The sequence below is a fragment of the Vitis riparia genome, chromosome 17 (assembly GCF_004353265.1).
Source record: "Vitis riparia cultivar Riparia Gloire de Montpellier isolate 1030 chromosome 17, EGFV_Vit.rip_1.0, whole genome shotgun sequence".
Lineage (NCBI taxonomy): Eukaryota > Viridiplantae > Streptophyta > Magnoliopsida > Vitales > Vitaceae > Vitis > Vitis riparia.
In genome coordinates, this window is record NC_048447.1 from 12,065,911 (window position 1) to 12,083,396 (window position 17,486).

Here is a 17,486-nt window from a genome sequence, read left to right on the forward strand (position 1 = left end):
TCCATTTTCTCCAAGCTGATGCCGTCAACCTTCTCGCTATTTACTCTATTCTTGACTAGATGATTTGAATTTTGGTAAGATGCAAACAATTCGTATAAGAATTTGTGGACTATTTGTATAGTGTAGCTTAGATATTGACTTAGAAAGGGTGAACTTTGCAAGGAAGCTCTATGGTTAGCTATTCTTTATGATTCAATATGCTGGATTTTCAAGCTACTACTTATCCATAAAATAACGAGTGTAACTTAACAATGATGTTATGGTGTATGAGTTTAAATACAAGAAATGATAGAATCAAACAAATACGTGAATAATTGAGAGGACCATCTCCATCCAAGCAGATATGTTTTAATCATGTGCAATGAATATTGGCTCACAAACAAGTGAGAAAGAGTGGTATCTTTTAAAAACCTCGAGTGATTGGCTCTTTTCACAGCCAACTAATCTGCCTCCTGATTTTGCGGTTTAGGTCTACAAGTGAAGAAGGTTCCCCATTTCTCTGGATATATGAATCATTCTCCAATAATGATTCTAAGCAACTCTAATCCACCTGGTAACCTGAGAAATGTGCATGAGTCACTCTCCACCATCAGTTTCCTAATCCCAAAGGAAGCTCCTCTCTAAAACCTGCAAGTTAGACTCTAGTCTAGTTCTACAGCTATTTACTATCCCAATCCTAGCTGGTATGATAAGGCAGAAATAGCCTTCTCCTTATGGTAGTTGAAAATACCACTTATAGCTATCCAACTCAGGATACTTAACGAGCGCCACCAGCCTTTTAATCGCTCATTGTGAGGACAGACCCATTTATAATAAAGAGGAATATGCCTCTGGCATCCTGAACAAACTGCTTTCTGATCCCTGCTAATAAAACTCAAGGGGATAGCTAACAGAACTCCTTGGTCCTGAATCCAAAGAAGGGGTGAAACAATGGAATCTATTCCTCAATTTTCATCCTATATTCTTATATATGAAAATACTATAACTTCTTCCATCTAGATGACCCATACAGTGTCCAATACTTGATATTTTAAATGTAAGCAAAACTGAAATGGTTCAAAATCAAAGTTGTGACTGATTTGTATGTATATGCCGCTTTCCACTTATTTTGTAGGCCGAGGATCGAGCTCATAGGCGAGGTCAAACCAATGCAGTCAACATATATATTTTTTGTGCAAAGGTGCTTACTTCTTTCAAAGATTTTTGTTAAAATATTTCAGACATACTTTTTTTTTTTTTTTTAATCAAAAACCCATTAGATCTTTTCTTTTAATTAAAAGGATGGATTAGACATCCTTCCACAACATTTCTGACATACTTCATTTTACATGTTTGAGTGAATCTTTTTCTCCATATTGCAGGATACTATGGATGAATCACATTGGCAAAATCTGAACAAAAGTCTGCATCGTGTTTCATATACAACAAATGGGAAATATGATGCTATACAAGAACTAGTGGTAAGTCTTTTTCCTTTTTGATGGGAAAGATAAATTCACCCAAATAGCACCCATTACAGCAGGAGCTGTCCAAGTATGTGCAAATAATATAGAATAATGGGGAGAGATCTTGTAAAAGGCCATCAAGAAAAATCTCTAGCAATTAAACTCATTTACAAAATTCCTTATAGGAACTCATTTGCCAAATTAACAAAAGAAACATTGTGGAAAAATGTAATCTATTGACTAAATTAGGAAGGTTATAATTGTATAATTTTGAAATTAAGGAAATAATTTGACAATCTCCTAATCAAGGGGATTTGATGTAATTAGGTTAAAAGTTTCCAATTTTTTGGTGTTAGGAATAATTGTATATATACGGTCCTATTCAAATTGAAATCAATGAAGAATTATTCTCTTTATTCCTTCTAAAATTCTTCATGTATCAGAGTTTTAGGCTCGTAAATGTGGGAATCAAGAAGAAAGAAGTGTTTTCGACCTTCATCATTGAGTTTGATGTCTTTCATTTTCTACCCTTAAGAGTTTCTTCTTGTTTTTCCATTTGACCCTCGTGGCCACCTTCACCTCTACCTTGCACCGTCGTCCTCACACCATTGTTGCAAGCAACAAATCGCAAACTCATTACAAACATATTCCCCACAATCACCTTCATCCTCGCGTCATCACTGCAACAATAGATCGCAAGATTAGGACCTCGAACACTGCCACTTTAGAGTGTCGCCACCTCAAATCTCTCAGTTGGACCCTCTTTTTTTCCTTAGTCAGGACCTTGGACCCCACCACCTCAAATCCCTTAGTTGGACCTTTTTCTTTCCCTATATCTCCTGCATCTTCAATGCCAGAAATGTCTCCTTCCTCACTTGGACTTCTTTGTGTTTTCTTTAAGCTTTAATCACAATTTTAAAAATACCATAAATGCCCCTTGCCACTATCACTACTCAATTCGAGGAAGTGATAACAAGTCACACCACAGGAAAATTGCAGAATATTCAAACGACATACAAACTTAATGAGACGAATTACTTAAAATGGTCACAATTTGTTCATACCTTTATGAAAGGAAAAAAAAATCAAGTCATCTCCTAGGAACCGAACTAAAGAGAGGAGACCCTCAATTTGATGCCTAAGACAAGTAAGACTTAATGATTATAGAATGACTATGGAACTTAATGACACCTGAAATCAGTGATACGTGTATGTTCCTGACCACTGCTAAAGACATCTGGGATGTTGTTCACCAGACAGACTTAAAGGCACTTGATGCAACCTAAGTATACAAAATAAAAGTCAGGACCAGCGTAGCAAAATAGGGAAACAAGACAGTCATGGAGTGCGCCAATATGTTGAAAAATCTATGGTACAAACTCAATCATTATTGATGCAATGAGATAAAATGTCTGGAGGATGTAGTAATCCTAAAGAATTATATAAAAAAGGATCAAGTTTATGATTTTCTTAGTTGGTCTCAATGTTGAGTTTGACCAAGTTAGAGTTCAAATGCATAGCAAAGAGCTCCCAACTTTGAATGAAACTATCTTTATTATATGAGTAGAAGAAAGCAAAAGAAGTGTCATTCTTGAACCTCATAATTTGGAAGGCTTGGCTTTGGTAGCTAACAAAGGAAATGATTAGAAGACAAGCAATCTTAACCATAAAAGGGTTGATCGGCCATGGTCCCAAATCGTGATAACAAGGACAATTTATGATGCACTTATTGGCAGAAGGCAAGACAATACAAGAGGGTGCTAGAAACTCCATGGTAAGCCATTAACATCTAGCAAAGAATGGGGCTACCAAGGAGGACAATAGAGGGATAATGGGTAAGCACACTTGTCCTTTGTACAACCAGTTGAAGAAAGATCCCTAGAATAAGGTGGATTCAACTAAGATAAGATTGAAAAATTGAGAACTTTGTTTGGAACTCTTGAGAAACCTTCAATTACCTGCTCACTAACAAATTCAGGTAAGTTTCCTATATCCATTGAATTAAAAGTCTTGTATCAAACCTTTGTTAATTCTTGAGTTATATATACAGGTGCCATAAATCACATGGCTCATTCATCACATAGATTTAACAATTGTAACCCCTGTCCAAGCAATAGGAAAATTGCCACAATTGATGGTTTATTAACCACTATCATAGGTGTAGGAGATGTTCAAATTAGTCCTACACCCACACTTCGAAATATGCTTCATGTTCCAAAGTTGTCCACTAATCTTGTCTTTATACAAAAAGCTTACACGAGAATTGTGTTACAATATGATTTTTTACCCTACTATGTATTTTAAGACCAAGATTTAGGGAAGACTATTCGACTTACTAAGGAATGGGATGAACTATACTACCTTGAGACACTAAGCAAATCATCCTTATCATTTCTCTCTGAGCACCATATTTCCAATAAAGAAAAATTTGTCTTCATCATCGTAGACTTGGACATTCGTCATTTAGAACTCTTAAGATCTTGTTGTCCTTTCTATTTAGGAGATTATATGTTGAAAGCTTTCATTGTGATGTATATGAATTGGCCAAACACAAAGTGTATTGCCTTTCTAACCAGTAAGAAAAAAAAACTAATGTTTTAAAAACCGGACCGGACCGGCCAGTCGGACCGGTTCAACCGTCGACCGGTCACAATTCCGGTCCGGCCTGCCCTATTGAACCGTTTAACGATCAAACCGGTCACGAACCGCCTAAACCGGCGGTCGGACCGGTGACCCGGTGGAATCGAACGGTTCTAATCGAACCGAACAGTTCCAGTTAATCACCATTTTAAAGGCTTTCTTATATGAAAGGCTTGGGCAAAAGCCCATGCTGGGCCTTGTCTCATAATGACAAAGCCCACACCCCACTATCATATTATGGGCTTAGTCTTGAGCCCAACAGATGAGGTAATGCAGTGCCCCTCAATGTGGATAGCTTTTATAGGCATCCTTTGCATCCTCATTTCACTTGGAATCCGATGTGGGATTGCTAACCAACCTAATTCAAAAAAAAAAAAAATAGCAAGTCCCACCCGAGAGGATTTGAACCTTGGACCCCAAGGTCTATAGGCATCCCAAGACACCACTCAGCTACACAACTTTTGTTATATTATATGCAAACAAAATAATATATATTGGATTTTAATTTTTTTTATAATATTAAATAAAAATAAAATAATATTTTTAAAAATGATAAAATTAGTTTAAATTTTCATTTTTAATATATTCACATTTAAATATTTTACATATTCCATTTAATAAAATTAAAAATATTAATATGATTTAATTTGATAATATTATTGATTTTTAATTTATTTATATATATTTTAAAATTTTTATAATTATTTTTAATTTTAATAATATATAAATTATATATTTATGACGTCACTGGTTCGACAGCGGTTCGATAGCGGTTCGACCGCCGGTCCGACCAGTGAACCGTGAACCGATAACTTTTCCGGTTCGATCACCAGTCCGGTTCTGAAAACATTGAAAAAAACTCAAATCCTTAACATCTAATCCATAATGATATTTAGGGTGCTTATACTATTGCTAATATATCTGGAACATGTTGGTTTGTGCCTTTTATTGATGATTGTACTAGGGTTTCTTGGATCTTCTAACTTAAGCACAAATCTAATGTGAGTCTAGTTCTCCCAAATTTCCATAATACGGTAAAAAACCAGTTTGATGTCAAAATCAAGAGGTTTCGATTTGACAATGCTAGGGATTATTTCATTCGATTCCTAACTCAATACTTTCAATAGGAAGGGATAATTCATGAGTTATCGTGTGTAAACACCCCACAACAAAATGAAGTTGTTGAGAGCAAAAATTACCACCTACTTGATACAACCTGAGCATTCTTGTTTCAAAAAAATGCGTCTAAATCTTATTGGGGAGAAGTCGTTCTAACTATCACCGATCTCATAAACCGATTACCTTCCAAAGTCTTAGGTTTCAAAAGTCCCATGGAAATGCTCTCAAAGTTTTGTCCTAATTTGAGAACCATAAACCACCTCATTATTAAGATATTTTAGTGTGTGTTTTTTGCTCATGTTGACAATCAAAATAAGGGAAAATTGGATTTAAAAGCAGTCAAATGTATTTTTGTGGAATATTCTTCAACTTAAAAGAGATATAAGTGCTATCAACCTCCATCCAAATTTTTTTTTGTCTTGGCAGATATTACTTTCCATGAAAGTGGGTCTTATTTCACTACTCCTTATCTTCAAAAGGAGAATTCCATTAGGGATGATAAGGATCAGGAGTCCTTTCTCATGGATCCTTTTCTCATTAACCTTCCCAAGGTGTCTGCCAATATCTGACCCTCCTCTAAGTCTTAGTCATTTGGAAATGAGGTAACAGTTTTTATTCTCCCTTTCAAAATGAGTCAAAACTTCAGTATGGAAAAACTATAAATCTAAACCTCTCTATTGCCATTAGAAAGGGGACTAGGGAATGCACTAAACGTCCTTTGTATCAACTCTCTTTATGTTATGTCATTGGAAAAGTTTTCATTGTCCCATAAGAGTTTTCTTACGAGTTTGAACGATATTCACATTCCTACCATTCTATTTGAGGCTTTATCTAATGAAAATTGGAAACAATCCATGAATGTATAAATGGAGGTCTTGGAAAAGAATAAAATTTGGGAGTTGATGGATTTGCTTGCAAAAAAAAAAAGTCGGTGAGATGTAAATGAGTTTATATTGTTAAGCATAAAATAGATGGGTCATTAAGAGGTACAAGGCACGATTAGTGGCTAAAAGGTATACTCAAACATATGGTGTAGATTATCTAGAGACATTTGCCCTAATTGCCAAGATGAACACGGCTAGAATTCTATTATCATTGGCAACTAATTATAACTGGGATCTACAACATTTTGACGTCAAAAATGTGTTTGTGCATGGAGACCTAAAAGAAAAGATTTATATGAAAGTCTCTCCTAGATTTGGAACTAACCTAGCCACTAATAAAGGGTGTAAATTGAGGAAAGCTCTATATGGGCTGAAACAGTCTCCAAGGGTATGGTTTGAAAGATTTGCCAAAGTGATAAAGAACATGGGATATAGACAAAGTCAGGGAGATCATGCATTGTTCATTAAGCATTCAGATTTAGGGGGAGTTACAACTCTTTTAGTATATGTAGATGACATCATCATGATAGGGAACGATGAAAAGGAGTGACAAAACTTTAAAACAGGGCTTGACTAAGGAATCTAAGAGTAAAGAGTTAAGAAGGTTGAAGTACTTCCTAGGAATCAAAGTTACACATTCTAAGCGAGGAATTTTTATTTCTCAATAGAAGATCAACCATTAGATACTGCACCTTTTTGAGTATGAATCTAGTGGCATGGAGAAGTAAAAAATACAGTGTGGGGGATAGATCCAATGTAGAAGTAGAATTTTGTGCAATGGCTCAGGGAGTTTGTAAGTTACTATGGTCGAAGATTATTTTAGAAAATTTGAAGATTGAATGAGATGGTCTAATGAGACTTTACTGAGACAACAAATTTGCAATTGGTATTGCACCTAATCCAGTGCAAAATGATCAAACGAAGCACATAGAGATAGACAAATATTTTATCAAGGAGAAACTAGATAGTAGATTGATTTGTACTCCCTAAGCATCTACTAATCGCCAACTCGTAGATGTACTTACCAAAGTTTTAAACAGTACAATGTTTCAAGCAAGTGTGGCCAAGCTGAGAATATGAAACATCTATTCACAAGCTTGAGGAGGAGTAGTGGAAAAATGTAATTTGTACTTAGGCTAGCAAATTGACTAAATTAGGGAGGTTATAACTGTATAGTTCTAAAATTAAGGAAATAATTTGACAATCCCTTAATTAAGGGGATCTAATGTAATTATGTCAAAAGGTTCCTATTTTTTGGTGCTAGGAATAATTGTATATATATGGTCCTGTATAGATCGAATCAATGAAGAATTATTCTCTTTATTCCTTCCAAAATTCTCCAAACATGCTTTCTGCTAAATGAATCTGATCACTAAGGACACATAGTTCAGCATAAAGAATGACAACTTAAAGATGTAGTTCTCTTTGCTATCAAAAGTCCTATTCTCCAAGTGCAGGAATAAAAATTATATGGAGTTGCTCTCCAGACAGCGTCTTCTCTTGTCCATGGACCTAACCTTATCAACCTAACAGAAGTTCTCTAACTGAACCTGGAAACCTACTGTACCCCAAAGGTAGTGAAGACTAAGGAGCTTGATTCTTACAGTGAATCATCCTTTTCCATGCATTCAGGCTCTAAAGGAGTTCTCCTTTGCTTCAAAACTTGTTTTTCTTTCCTAGCTAGGTTGATAATAATGTGCTATGACAGTATTTTAAATGAATTTTGTCCCTTTTATTGCCTATTATAGTGCTTGTGACATCTGTATTTTGTTTATTTTTGGGATAGACACATCTTCTGGTAGTTTTTATTGGTTCTGAAGTATGGCTATCATTTTGTTTCTAAAGACTGAATTGCATTTCTCTGGTTTGGCAGGCTGAGGATATTTCTTATCTAGAAACATCTTGTAAAACTGATAGAAGTTGTGAAATTAGGGATGTGGGTTATGCAGCAGGTTGTGATATCTCTACTAAGCTAATAAAGTTATCAAACACTGGCTTAGCTCAGGACATGCAGCCTCGTGAAGCATATATCAAAGTATCTGAAACAATAAACGATAGATTGGAAAAACATGGTGAAACTGGTGGCTGTTCAACCCGTATTGATAATCTTCAAACTAAGGCATGACTTTTATATTCAAAGAAGTATTTCCTAGTAAACGTTTATATCTGCTCCTTGTTTCTTCACTATCTCACAATTGAAAGTTTTCTGGATGAACAGGCTGATACTGTCCCTGATATAGAAATGCAGGAAGTTTCTGTTTCAAGTGGAGAATTAGAAGGAAATGCTGTTACCCTTGGCAGAGTTTCTTTTTGCAAGTTGAGCAGAGAAAGTGAAGATGAGGATAAAATGCATAAGGTATAGCCTGAATGATTCTTGTCCTTTAAGGTAAAGGTGAAGATTTCACTTGTTTTGGGGAAGGCCAAGAGAGTTATTCTTTGAGTTTGAGCATGCAGGCAGACAATATCTTTCCTGAAACATCACTAGTAGATGATGGTGAACCTGTTCAGAAAATTGACATGGGTGAGAGTTACCCTAACCAAGTGGACTTTCTGCGCTTTGAGGTAAGAGATTGATACCCAGTCTGTTTAACCTTATTATTGGTTTGCTTTCTATACTTGTTTTTTACCAGTAGCAGGTATTATACTAGTTATATATTATATATAAGACACCATCTCATGATAGAGATAAAAGAAGACCAAAACAAGGAAGGATGAGATATCCTTCAAGCAAACCACAAGTTAAAAAAAAATATACTGCTATCAAAATGCAATCAGTCAATATTATAAAGCAGTCCATTTTGCATTGTCCAAACAGGAGAAAGGTAGGAATCTTGCTGCTGAGTTACTTCTAAGCACATTATACCATATACCAGCGTGGGCATGAGGCCCACCTAGACAGTACCAGGCTGGGCTTATCGTTTTCTTTTTTTTACAATTTTTTTAACCTTGTATTTGTTTTATTTTTTAAGATAGTAACTTTTAATATATAGTTAATTGTAACTTATATTTTTGTGTCACTTATAATTTATTTTGTAATTGTAATATTATAACTTAAAAAAATATAATAACTTTAAAAATATAATGATTTTCAATTTTTATTTTTTAAATTACATTATTGAAAGTTTCTGATAAAAAAATTTACAATATAGAAATTTATAAATTTGAACTAACAAATTTTTTTTTTACAATAATTCTAAAACTTAAAAAAAAAAATGCAAACAAAATTAATACAACAAATAATGAGATGAATAAAAAAAAAAGATATTTTATTGAATGTTTTAACTAAACTATGTTGAGAATTGCATCATTATAGTTTAGGCACATCCCAATTAGGTTGATAATCATCTAATGATCAATCATATGTATCATTCAACCCTAAAAGTTGATATACATAATTAAATATTTAAAAAAATATTATATCAAATATTATGATATGCATTTTTTTTACAAAAACTACTCTTCATCTAGATGTTGACTTTCATCTTCTTTAATATTTTCTACTCGCTGCATGTTCAATTTTTGCAGCATGTTGTCGTCATCTTCCCAATCTTTTACACTTTGCCAAATACTGCATCTCTAATGTGAGCCTCAACCTCTTGTCTCCAATTATGTATGAACTTGTCTAAAAAGCAGATTCTGATGCCACCGTAGCCACCAGTGGGGTTTATAGATCCTGTGCTATTTTAGATAGCATGGGGGTTGTGGTTTTATTTCATTTCCACCATTTACAAATATCCAAATTTTCAAATTCATAACCAGTTGAAAATTTAACATAACTTGTATCTAAATATTTCAAAAGTTTAGATATACTTGAACTTCCAATTTTTGTTGTCCTTTAGATAAATTTCTTTTTTTTGAAAAAAAAGGACAAGAAAAATTGTGTGTTTAAAGATTGGTGGAAGTTGATGAAGTAGAAGAAGATCCACTGCCATATTTAGTTTCATATTGTTTATATAAAGCATATAGTTGTCAATTGATTTTCCCCATAGGAGAAATCGATGATGAATTCATATTTGAAGCTATAATGCTTAAGTGTTGTCTACACCTTGAACTTTTGCCCTGGGCCCATACAAACTACTAAATAAAAAATTTAACATTTTTGCATTTCTTTACAAACACAAAGAATATCGCTTTAGTGTTTTTATATCATTCAAATATTCTACCAATGTTACATTTACAACTAAGAACTAAGTGCTGAATATGAGGTTTGAATATATACAGCTGAGCACATTATTGTGGTTTCATAAAAAACTTCTAAAAATTCTATATGGCTAATGCAACCTCCCATTCCTAAGGAGTTAAAATATTTCCTTATTTGTTTTCCACATAATTTATGAAAATTTGGTTATAGCCTACACCTGATGCTAACATTATATGGGTAGAGCTCCAATGGTGTTTAATATCTAAAACCTTTTCCCCTCCTTTTTGATCTAGCTCTTTTACATAAATCATGAATTTCTTGTAATTTTTTTGGTAGGAAATAAAGTGAATGCCATACCTAATGGCCTCTAAGGAATGACTTATCATTTTTAATCCATCTTGTACAATTAAATTAACAATATGACAAATACACCATACATGGTATATTTGACCATATGAACTTCTGATTGACCTAATGGTTCTTTCAATGACAGTATCATTATTAGAACCTTTATCAAATGAAATGCTATAAATTTTACTACTAATATCAAATTCAAAAAATATTTATGAAAGGGCATCATATATTGAGGAAAATCTAAAACCTTTTTTTTTGTGTAGTTCCCAATTATTATCTATGTAAACGTGTTGTAGCACAAATATAAAAGAAATTTTTTGACTGTCTAAAATAACACCATTATATTTTATTAAATGCATCCAGTATTACTTCTTTGTACTCTTATGCTGGTGAGCAATATTGCTGCCTAAATTCTACAAACCAAGGGTCTTCAGAAAAATGGTTGGTTGGTACTGGCTATATATATAGCTATACCTTCCCATGTTTTTGCTTGGTCATGTACGAAAGTGTTAATTCCTGTGATTTTAGACCCTCCACCAATATTTAATTGAGTGTGCCTAGGGTATATTGCACCATGTTTTTTGGTGCATTGCTCTGCGTATCTTTTTAGGTGACCCATGCCACCAGTAGATTTGGAGCTATATAAATTTTTATAATATTTACATTGGACTGCATTTTCCATTTCTCCATAGTGCCTAGTTATTACTGTGAAGTGGTTTCATACTTAAGAAGTCTACCGCAGTCTTTTTCCCTTCCCGTTGGTGGGAAGGTCTGTAGAAAGGTAAGGGCCAGTGGGAGGGGCATTGAATGGGGTTGGGTTGGGGTATTATTGGTTCCAAATTCATCAAATTTGGAACATGCATTGATTTCAAATTCAAGATTTTCAAAATCTAGGTTGCAAGAGTCCATTTTTAATTTATATATGTGCAGAAAATCAAAATTAAAGAATGGTAGAAGGTAGCGATTAATATAAAAAATGAATTGACATAATTAAATATAATTATCTCAAAGAGAACCTATTCATTATTTATATTTAATTCATTATATTGCATCACCAGTTTTAAGCTCATGAATAGGCTCTCAACAAGTTTGGTTAGATTCAGATGCTTTAATGAACTTGTTGAATAAGTCTGAACTGTTTTGTGGCCTTTTTAGTATTAAATTTATTCATGCTTGTGTGATGCTGTATTGGTTTTCTCCTATTAAAAAGTGGGAAAGAAGATGCTGTATTTTGTTTGCTGATCTAGTTTGGATATTTAGTTTGGAGACTTATTTAATTAGGCAGTCTTCTTCAGTGTACAAATCAACTGGTTTCTTTTATGTACTGGATTCAGACGTGCCTTGTGACACCTACTTTTGGTTCAGCATTTCACTTGCTGATGCATGTGAAATTAAGATTGTATTTTTGCATCAAGAAAGGTTCCACATAGCAGAAGATTTGTGTACCACGATTAACTTATAATATTCATCCCAGAATGTTCACAAAATGCTTAGTAAATTTTGTGTTGTTTTGGGAATTGTTTCCGAACACCTAGGCTTATAACTGGGGGAAATTGAACTAGTCTGCTTGAAATTTGATCTTTCATTTTATCATCTGAGCAGCCAGCTGATTGGATAATATTCTGTAATATACCGATATTTCATCTATTTTCAGAAATATTTGACTGAATGTTCTTTAAATTTTGCATGATGTAGGAGAAAAATTGAAAGCAATGAAATGGATGTTTGCTAATTGTATTGTTTATTCCTGATTTTCAGGTGAGCCAATATACTGGAAGGATCCACTTATATTCTTGCATTCCAGGGATAGATTCAAGACCAAGGCCACTTTTTGAGAATTTCCGACCAGAGGAACTTGATCCACTACAGTCAACTGGTGTTGACAATAGCAAGAAGACAACCCTCATACCTGTGAAGGACAACCCAGCATACAGGGATGTCCTTTTAGCATTCGTCAAGGAGTGGAACAATTTAAGGCCCATCGAACAAAAAAAATTGCTTCAAAAGCCTCTGCAACTTCCTTTAACTGTTGAATTGTGCTACCTGAGTGAAGGCATTAACCACAGTAGTGGTGTATGTATACGTGAACTCAAAACTCTTTGATTTTTCACTGTGTATTACTTTGCATTCCTCATTAACCGGCTTGTCATTGATTACCTGTAGCATTAATTCTTTTATTCTCTTTTCCTTTTACATATAGGTGATATCTATAACTAGTTTGACTTGGGTAAACAATTTTGTTTCTCTATAACAGGGACTGCTGAAGAGGGGAAGTAAGCGACGTACTACACCTTTGGGTGATATAAGCTATCCTTTACCATCAAATGCAGTCTGGAAGAAGGTCTATCTTTGTAGTGGCTATGGGAAAAGAGTGAAAGAGTATACTCAGGGTTGGACCTTGATGGATGAGCCACTCTGTAAACTCTGTCAAACACCTTGCAAGTAAGTCAAGATGAGTGGTCTCATGTTATAAACGTTTTTTATTATTAAATTCTTTTCTTCATTTACAGAAACAGCAATGCCAAGACACCTGATTTTTTTGAGGATCTTTTTTGTTCTTTGGGGTGCTATGAAGAATATCGTATAAGAACAAGTAACAGATCCCTTCGCCAGGTTAGAACTTCATCTGATACAATCAACCAGAACTTACTCTAGTCTTGATTTAGATTTGACTCTGCAAATGGAGTTTTCGGTGATAAATTCATTGTATATTTGTCTGACTCCATTTTTCTGGGTTGTGTATTAATTTCGAGTAACATATCTAAAATTCCCAGGAACTTTTCCAAATAGAGCATGGCATTTGCACAAGTTGCCAATTAGACTGCCACAAGCTTGTGCAGTACATAAAACCTTTATCATTGACAGGGCGACGGGAGTATATTGAGAAAGTTGCACCAAGGTTGGCAGTGCGGAAAAATTTGTAAGTACATTTGTCAATGTACATGTTAGATTATTTGCTGTTGTCATAAATTAGTGCAAATTACATAACTGTAACCATTTTGAGCAAAATAGAATTTGGTGTTTGTCTATATGCCTAAAGGTTGATGATTATTCTTTTCTTACACATAAAAATGAATTGCAAGTTCAAAGAACATATCAATTGGGAGCTCGGGTTTCATAAATGCTAGGATGTTGTCAGCAAATCTTATTGTTTTTACTGTTTATCACTCAATAATGGCATCTCAAGAACTGTACCTATCTATGCTTCTCATGATCTGCTTGTCTCTGCTACTGGTGCTTCTTCTAGAAAAACTTCCATGGAAATTGTTTTGAATCGAGACTCACCAGGAGAATGATAAAGATTTTGGAGAAATGACCCATCTGTCCATCTTGAATATATATGGAATGGGAGGCTTTTATTTGAGGACAGTTTTGTGTTTTGATGATTGTGAAGAGAGAGAAAAGGGAGAATCCCTAATTATTGTTATTGAAAAACTGTAAAGAATACACATTGGACTTGGGTATATATATACATGCTAGTGGGACCCACAATACAGTAAGGAAAGAAAAGGAAAAGGAAAGGTAAATAACCTAAATAACTATACATTATCTAACACTCCCCCTCAAGCATATATGTTATATACACCAAGCTTGTTACAAATGTATTTAATTCTAGGATCTCTGAGAGATTTAGTAAAAATATCTGCTAGTTGATCATTTGAATTGACAAAACTAGTCGCCACACATCCTGCTGCGATCTTCTCTCTAATGAAGTGACAGTCAACTTCAATGTGTTTGGTCCTTTCATGGAAGACTGGATTGGATGCAATATGCAAAGCGGCTTGGTTGTCATAGATGAGCTTCATCTGTTCATCCTTTCCAAATCTCAACTCCCGAAGAAGATGTTTCAGCCATATGAGTTCACATGTTGCCAGAGCCATAGCTCGATACTCGGCTTCAGCACTAGATCTGGCCACTACATCTTGTTTCTTACTCTTCCAAGATATTAGGTTACCTCCAATAAAAACACAATACCTGGAAGTGGAACGTCTATAAGTGGATGAGCCAGCCCAATCTACATCTGTGTAACCAACAACTTGGGTATGACCTTTGTTCTCGTACAACACACCTTGGCCTGGTGTGCTTTTGATATCTCGAAGAATGCAGATTACAGCATCCCAATGGCTATCACATGGTGATTGTAGGAATTGACTAACAACACTTACAGGAAAAGAAATGTCTGGACGAGTAATGGTGAGGTAGTTCAGTTTACCTACAAGTCGCCGATATCTCCCAGGATCTCCTAAAGACTCCTCCTGTCCTGGTATAAGTTTGACATTTGGATCCATAGGAGTGTCTATCGGTTTACAGTCTAACATACCGGTTTCTTCCAAGATGTCTAAAGCATACTTCCTTTGGGAAAGAACCACACCAGAACTGGATTGAGCTATCTCAATCCCTAAGAAATACTTGAGTTTCCCCAAGTCTTTAGTCTGAAAGTGGATGAAAAGGTGTTGCTTTAGGTTCTGAATACCATTCTGATCACTGCCTATAATGACGATGTCGTCCACATAAACTACCAGATAAATACACTGCCCCGAAGAGTTATGATGATAGAAAACGGAATGGTCTGTTGTACTGCGGAACATGCCAAACTCCTGAACAACAGAACTAAAATGGCTAAACCATGCTCGAGGAGATTGTTTCAAGCCATATAGAGAATGGCGTAACCTGCACACTAAACCAGACTCCCCCTGAGCAACAAAACCAGGTGGTTGCTCCATATAAACTTCCTCAGCAAGATCCCCATGAAGGAAAGCATTTTTAATATCTAACTGATAAAGAGGCCAAGAACGCATAGCAGCCATGGAGAGCAATAGACGAACAAAAGCTATCTTGGCAACAGGAGAGAAAGTGTCACCATAATCAGAACCATAAACCTGAGTATAGCCTTTAGCAACTAAGCGGGCTTTAAAGCGATCAACCTGACCATCAGGCCCAACCTTAACTGTGTAGACCCAACGACAAACAACTGTAGATTTACCAGAGGGTAAAACAACAAGATCCCAAGTGCCATTGGAGTGTAAAGCAGCCATTTCATCTACCATTGCCTGTCGCCAGCCTGGATGGGAAAGAGCCTCAAGGGTGCTCTTGGGAAGAGAAACAGAAAATATAGCAGAAACAAATGCAAAATAAGGTGAAGATAATCGATGGTAACTCAAAAAATTGTAAATGGGATGAGGATTACGAGTAGATCGATTACCTTTCCGAAGAGCAATGGGTAAGTGAGCAGAAGGAGGCAGAGCCGGGGCAGGAGAAGCCGAAGGGATAGGAAGTGAGTCAGTAGGTACCTCGGTCAAAGAAGGAGGAACAGCGACACGATGACGACGATGATAAACCTGAAGTGGGCGAGAAGGCACTGCATCAGGTGGGGAGATAATGGGAAGGGGTAAGACTTCAGAAACAGGAAGAGACTCAGAGGTGGAGAAGAACGGTGAGTCCTCAAAGAAAGTGACATCAGCGGAGAGAAAGTGGCAATGAGTCTCAGAGGAATAACAATGATAACCCTTTTGAAGTCTGGAATATCCCAAGAAGATGCATTTTGTGGCTCTGGCAGAAAGTTTGTCCTGTCCAGGAGTGAGAATATGAACAAAGCAAGTACAACCAAAAACACGAGGAGGAAGGACATAAAGTGGTTGGTCAGGGGAAAGAAGGGAATGAGGAATCTGATCGTGTAATACAGATGAGGGCATACGATTAATCAAATAACATGCTGTAAGAACAGCGTCCCCCCAAAAACGAAAAGGAACATGACTATGGAGAAGGAGAGTACGAGTTGTCTCAACAAGATGTCGATTCTTACGTTCAGCTACCCCATTTTATTGAGGAGTATGAGCACAAGAAGACTGATGAATGATCCCATGTTGGGACATAAATGAAGTAAATGGTGTAGAAAAATATTCCCTGGCATTGTCACAGCGCAACACATGAATAGAAATATTGAACTAGGTTTGGATTTCAGCATAAAATTTCTGAAAAATAGAGAATAACTCAGCTCGATTTTTCATTAAAAATAACCAAGTACATCGAGAATAGTCATCAATGAAAGTGACAAAATACTAAAATCCTAAAGTAGACGCGGTCCGACAAGGACCCCAAACATCAGTGTGGACAAGTTCAAAAGGAGAATTTGCCTGATTATTCAAACGCTTTGGGAACAAGACACGAGTATGTTTCCCAAGCTGACAAGACTCACACGCAAGCGACGACAAAGATGAAAAACTAGGGACCATTTTCTGGAACTTGGATAGACTAGGGTGGCCCAGGCGGCTGTGGATGAGGAGGGAAGCATCAGTGGAAATGCAAACTGCAGGAGTTGAAGGCGCGGTGAGGTGATAGAGGCCTTGAGACTCACGTCCTATGCCAATCGTCTTCCCCGTACTCCGGTCCTGCAAGGTCACAAATTTATCAGAGAAAGTGATAGAACAGTTAAGAGTGCGAGTTATTTTGCTGATGGAAATAAGATTAAAAGGACACTCAGGGGCATAAAGGACAGAATAGAGAGGTAGGGAAGGGAGAGGATGAGCGAAACCAAAACCTTTAGCCATAGTTTGGGAACCATTAGCTAAAGTAACAGTAGGTAAGGCAGAGGTAGTAGTAATAGAAGAGAAAAGATCCTTATTATCAGATATGTGATCAGAAGCGCCAGAATCTAGAATCCAAGGTCCAAGAGAAGATGTGTGGGTAAGACAAGCAGAAGCATTACTAGTCTGGGCAACAAAAGCAACAGAAGCTGACTTGGTGGCCTGATAGTGGAGATAATCATCATACTCACTGTCAGTGAGGGAAATACCCTGAGATGTGGAAGAACTGGGAGACTGAGGCGATTGAGGATCAGATGACTGGGCCACGTGGGCAGTGCGGGGAGGTCGCCCATGTAACTGATAACACCGATCACGAGTG

At 36.0% G+C, this 17,486-nt stretch overlaps 1 protein-coding gene across 2 annotated transcripts in view; it reads left to right on the plus strand.

Moving 5' to 3' along the window:
* LOC117904662 (DNA annealing helicase and endonuclease ZRANB3) overlaps nucleotides 1-17,486 on the plus strand; it is a 53,903-nt gene that overhangs the window by 32,185 nt on the left and 4,232 nt on the right. For both annotated transcript variants that reach the window (XM_034817386.1, XM_034817387.1), the window contains 9 exons: nucleotides 1,115-1,180; nucleotides 1,362-1,460; nucleotides 7,962-8,207; nucleotides 8,307-8,444; nucleotides 8,543-8,650; nucleotides 12,342-12,656; nucleotides 12,838-13,025; nucleotides 13,094-13,196; nucleotides 13,358-13,503. In XM_034817386.1, the coding sequence (XP_034673277.1) occupies nucleotides 1,115-1,180; nucleotides 1,362-1,460; nucleotides 7,962-8,207; nucleotides 8,307-8,444; nucleotides 8,543-8,650; nucleotides 12,342-12,656; nucleotides 12,838-13,025; nucleotides 13,094-13,196; nucleotides 13,358-13,503 (1,409 nt within the window). The remainder of the gene's footprint in view (nucleotides 1-1,114; nucleotides 1,181-1,361; nucleotides 1,461-7,961; nucleotides 8,208-8,306; nucleotides 8,445-8,542; nucleotides 8,651-12,341; nucleotides 12,657-12,837; nucleotides 13,026-13,093; nucleotides 13,197-13,357; nucleotides 13,504-17,486) is intronic.